Source organism: Babylonia areolata, chromosome 34, assembly GCF_041734735.1.
Source record: "Babylonia areolata isolate BAREFJ2019XMU chromosome 34, ASM4173473v1, whole genome shotgun sequence".
Taxonomy (NCBI): Eukaryota; Metazoa; Mollusca; class Gastropoda; order Neogastropoda; family Buccinidae; genus Babylonia; species Babylonia areolata.
In genome coordinates this window covers 15,394,275-15,399,888 of record NC_134909.1, presented here as the reverse complement: position 1 = coordinate 15,399,888, position 5,614 = coordinate 15,394,275, and the positions used below count along the sequence as shown (strand labels likewise).

Here is a 5,614-nt window from a genome sequence, read left to right as displayed (position 1 = left end):
CAGAGCTGGTCTACGAAACAATTATCTCATATATGAAACTAGATATTTCCTTATAGCCTTCATACTGGCGATGAATCATCTCCACGGCTCGCTCGCTCGCTCGCTGTGGCGTGCACAGGACAGACCGTGAGCTGAACACAGGAACAGGCGGAACCAGACATTTCCCTATCCGGTCCGGATGCTGTCTGGTGGATACCATCTCTCTGTACATTTCATTGTGCTGATACAATAGACAGAGCACTGAAACTAGGGGCAAAGTGCCATTCAGAGTTGGTCCAAATGCACATTTCTCTAAGAGTCTTCGGCTAACTAGAATACTGTGATTGTGTGTGTGTGTGTGTGTGTGCGCGCGCGCGCGCTCGCGTGTGTGTGTGTTTGTGTGGGTGTGTGGGTGTGGGTGTTGTATGAGTTTGTGTGTGGGTGTGTGTTGTATGAGTTTGTGTGTGTGTGTGTGTGTGTGTGTGTGCGCGCGCACGCGCGCGCGCGTTCACCCGTGTTGAACATTAACTCTTTCCATACGAACGGCGAAAGAGACGACGTTAACAGCGTTTCATCCCAATTTCCATCATCAAAATATTACAAGCGGAAGGCTCTTATAATGAAGAGGTGAATGTTGACAAAGAATACCACAATTCTGACGACGGAAGCTAAAGGTTGGGTCATTCAGACACCCACTGGACATCCGAGGGATCTGTGTAGAGGAGAAGAGAGGACTGGCCGTACTAAGTGAGTTAACGTTGACTTTTTATCTGAAACTGTTAGTGGTACAGAAATCAAACGAGGTAATCTGGTAAATACTTATAAGACCTTTATGATACTCATCCCACATTATAATGATTATGATAGCCAAGGTGATCGGTCACAGATCAAGTTCACAATTTGCCAAAAATTAACAAGGAGAAAAGTTCGATAAAAGTCACACATATATTTCCATCCAGTTTTCATCAAGAATGGTGCATGTAGTGAGTGGCCATAGTGAATGCTCGCAATCAGATGTCAAAGATCTAAGACACTGTGTGGTTCGTCCGTCGGGATCGACGAGGACCATCTAGTCATCCTGGGGGTGGGTGGGTTGGGCTCTGTGGGTGCGCAGATGACTGGTCAGGCCAATCCGCGCCCGGAAGGTTCTGACGCAGTGTGGACAGGGGATGGTGGCAGCTGTCAGGGACTTGCTGGCACTGCTTTTCCTGGCCTGTCTGCGTTGCTCTGCTGCAGCGATTCTGTTGGCCTCGCAGGATTTGGCGCCTTTGTGGACAGCTGAACGCCACTGTACAGTGATGATGAAGGAAAAACCCTTCAGGTACAGAAGAGACAGGATCTTGCACGTAATATTCTTCAAGCTTGGTGCAGTGAGAGGTTATGGCAACAACAAAAAATGCTTTGAAAAGTCAGTGTTTCATATCAAAGGTCAATGAAAAATAATTTCCTCGAATTTGTTTTTCGTGTTAAGAAATAGCCAAATTCCGTTTTCGAAACCAAGTGCTTGAGGAGACTACTACACATCTCCTACAAGGAGCACAAGACCAATGACTATGTGCGGAACCTGGTCAGCAACCTTGTTGGGCCCCAAGAACCACTGCTGGCGACTGTCAAACGACGGAAGATGGCATGGTTTGGTCACGTCATACGACATAACACCCTCTCCAATACCATCCTGCAAGGGACTGTAGAGGGAGGGCGCAGACGGGGGCGGCAGAGAAAGAGCTGGTCCGACAACGTCAAGGAATGGACCAAAATGACGATGCCAGATCTCCTCACGACAGCTGCCAACAGAACGGCGTGGCGAGCTATGACATCTTCCTCATGTCCCCCCCCAACGACCCCAGCGGTCAAGGGAATGAGTGAGTGAGTGAGTGAGTGAGTGAGTGAGTTTTCCTTAGTATTTTGCATCGTGGCTATCACGTCTTGAAAGACTTGGCTGTCTCATTTTCTTTTGTCTTTGATTTCGTTCATTCTTTAATGTTTTATTTTCTCTCTCAAAGGGAAAGAAGAGGTTCCAAAGACTGAGGAAGCGTTGCCACTGGGACTTATCGCTGGCATTGTGACTGGTGTTGTGGTAGCTGCGGTTGTCGTTGCCGTCATCATCATCATCGTAGTTCGTCGTAAGCGTAAGTGGCTGAAAAGTGGATGATGTGAATCTGACAAAGATATTGACGCACATGCGATGCGGTTGCGTTCTCACCTGAACTGTTGAAACCTAGCTGTGTTCTAGCCACTCGCATTTTCCTTCCCTTGTAATCACACACACACACACACACACACACACACACACACACACACACACACACAGAGGCGCACATATTCACGAAATGGTTACTGGTACACGTCTAGGTATGTGTATTGTCAAAACGGGACTTTAATCACCACTTACTGGTGGGGAAATTCTAGATATCTGACAGTGCATGACTGAAGGGTTCAGTGAATAATGTAAGCTATGTACCAACAATAAATCCCGGGTCACAGTGATAGGAACAAACAATTCCAAACAGATTTACATGTCTCTCTTTTCTTGCTTCCTGTCCATACACTGTTCATTCTTTTTTCTTTTCTTTTTTTTTCTTTCTTTCATTTTTAATACTGTTCTCACGGTTTCGCAGGTGCTAATGCCCCCGTACATGAAATACCAATGAGAGAGGCACAGTCGTTCAGCTCTGGGACAGCACAAGCCCACCAGACCAGCGCCGACAATGCAGGGACCCGGGCCCAGCAGACCAGCGCTGAGAATGCAAGGACCCGGGCCCAGCAGACCAGCGCTGACAATGCAGGGACCCGGGCCCAGCAGACCAGCGCTGACAATGCAGGGGACCACTATTACATCACCGTCATTGACGACTCCCTTTCTGTCCAGTCCCCAGCCGGAGATTCAGACTATGAAATCCCTGAGACCGGCACAGGGCCTGACATGGGCGGTCAGCCTTCCAGTCCAGGAGCACGTAAGTGAGATTGAATGGGACTGGACGCTGGCTTTCCGGACTGCAGCCCTATTCGCCGGGCTGGCCTGCGGAGTTTTTACTATATAAAGAACATGCAGTTTTTTTATTCTTGGGGTTTTTTTTTCAGATTTATTTTACGGTTGCCTTCTTTTTATTTATTTTCCTTTATTTTATTTTATTTTATTTTATTTTTATTTTTTTTTTGCTTAGCTTTAGAGGTAGGAAAGTAACAAATCAGTTTTTTTTTAATTGTTACATGTTTAAATTTTGAAGGAGGCATCATCGCGGAATTGGTTAGGCAGACTTCTGGTTTCATCAATTAGGGTTTGAGCCCATGTGTGATATCTCAGTGACATAACATGGCGAATGGATCAGGTTTGATACAGGGATGCACAGATGTGTTATTTGTTATAGTCGTTCTCAAGGTTTGTATGCTGCGCAGTCTTCAGTTAATAGTCATGCAAGCCCTTCACGATCAGCTGGGCTTCACATACAGTTAACTGAGTAAATGTACAGCAGAGTAAAATGGCATCAAGTGAATTCATTTGATGAGGAACCTTTGTCAACAGGTGACGACACGCCAGAATACGTGAATCGACGGGCCATGGGAGACAACTCACAGGACGACAATAGCGGTGATGCCGACTATGAGATCCCGGACTCCGCCACAGGCCCTGAGATTCGGGCCCAGTCCTCCAGTTCAGGAAGAGGTGAGTGAGATTGATCGGGATGGTCACTAGCTGTCCGCTCTGCTCTGTCCGCTATTTAGCGGACTGGACTTTGCAGTTTATTCTATTGAAAATATGATGCAGTTTTATTCATCTTTTGGTGGGTGTTTGTGTGTGTGTGTGTGTGTTTGTGTGTGTGTGTGTATAAAATATGTATATATATATAAGTTTGTTGTTGTTTTTTGTAAGTACAAGGAAAGTAAGTGAATCAGTCCTTTTTTTCTTTTTTTCTTTTCTTCTTCTTCTTTTTCTTTTCGTGTTTGAAGGTCAAGGCAGAATCTATAAGACTGACATCTGATCAGCTGTTCACCAGTGAATAGGATTCGAGGCCCCGTTTCGGCATGGGGTTGTGTCTTTGGGACAGACATTCTACTTTGATTTTCTCGACTCCAGTGAAGTGTGAACGGGTACTTCATCAGGTGAATTCATTTGATGACGAACATTTGTCAACAGGTGACGACTCGCCTGAATATGTGAATGAAGGGGCCACGGGAGATAACTCACAGAACGACTACATGAACACGGAGCGTTTGTATTCCGTGAGTTCAGCCATTCTTTCATCTTGTCGGTCTGTCTGATCGTCTGCCTGTTTGTCTCTTCTTCTTCTTCTTCTTCTTCTTCTTCTCTCTCTCTCTCTCTCTCTCTCTCTCTCTCTCTCTCTCTCTCTCTCTCTCTTTTGTTTTGATGTAATTATATCATGATTAATTTCTATAGTTCTGGTGACATACACTAATGTTGTTATCGCCCCTCGTTCATATGGGGCTTTGGCCTTAATGAATAAACCATCTGAATCTGAATCTTTTGTTTTCACGATATCTTCTTTCTCTCCACCCTCTTTCTCCTTTTTTTTTCTTTTTCTTTTCGTCCTCTATGTCTTTCTTTCTCCTTCATTTTCTCATTTTCATTATGTCTGTCTTTCTGCTCTTCTCTCTCTTTCTTTATTCCTCTATCTCTATATCTTTATTTCTCCCTCGCTCCTCTCCCCCTCCTCTCTCTCTTTCTCTCTTCCTCTATCTCTATATTTTTATTTCTCCCTCGCTCCTCTCCCCCCCTCCTCTCTCTCAAAGTCAGAGCAGGCTGTCCACATTATTCATTGGGCACACATAGTTCTGGAATCCTGGGTTCTTCATGACTTGAGAAAAGAACTGATTTCACCGTCGATCTGGACCTTCCCCTCAAGAAATGAAGCTAACGTTTTACTTTCATCCATGATGGCCGAACTGCTAAACATAAAGCAATATTTCTGAATGAATCCTTCAAAAGACTGTGTGGAATGCAACATAGATTTTGGTTTGATTTTGCATTCTGCTGACTGTCCACACAAAGCAACAGGAAGCCTTCTTAGTGTAAATAATATGATGGCTGCAAGGCTGCTGTTTTGATAGTTTTCCACCCCTTCAGAGGAGGTGATTGCTTGTCCATGCACGGGTGTGTGTGTGTGTGTGTGTTTGTGTGTGTGTGAGGGTATGTGATGGTTGTGTGTGTGTGTGTGTGTGTGTGTGTGTTTCAGCATCTGACGGCAACTGGTGAGGAATATACCTACGTCCAGCTGAACAAGCCATAGTGTGTCTGGCCTCTGCCGCTTCCAGCTCTGGACTGAATGCCGCAGCCACTTCCAGCGACCACAACTATCACAAAGCAGTTACTTTGTGATGTCTTCAATACAGAACTATCACAAAGTGCAATTACTTTGTGATATCTTCAATACAGAACTATCGCAAAGTGCAGTTACTTTGTGATGTCTTCAATACAGAACTATCACAAAGTGCAGTTACTTTGTGATATCTTCAATACAGAACTATCACAAAGTGCAGTTACTTTGTGATGTCTTCAATACAGAACTATCACAACACAGTTACTTTGTGATGTCTTCAACACAGAACTATCACAACGGAATTACTTTGTGATATCTTCAATACAGAACTATCACAACACAGTTACTTTGTGATGTCT

At 44.8% G+C, this 5,614-nt stretch overlaps 1 protein-coding gene across 2 annotated transcripts in view; it reads left to right on the top strand.

Moving 5' to 3' along the window:
• The window catches only part of LOC143277661 (uncharacterized), an 18,108-nt gene extending 12,494 nt beyond the window's left edge, over positions 1-5,614 (top strand). For both annotated transcript variants that reach the window (XM_076582568.1, XM_076582566.1), the window contains 5 exons: positions 1,983-2,108; positions 2,598-2,933; positions 3,503-3,643; positions 4,115-4,200; positions 5,172-5,614. In XM_076582568.1, the coding sequence (XP_076438683.1) occupies positions 1,983-2,108; positions 2,598-2,933; positions 3,503-3,643; positions 4,115-4,200; positions 5,172-5,225 (743 nt within the window). In that variant the 3' untranslated portion in view covers positions 5,226-5,614. The remainder of the gene's footprint in view (positions 1-1,982; positions 2,109-2,597; positions 2,934-3,502; positions 3,644-4,114; positions 4,201-5,171) is intronic.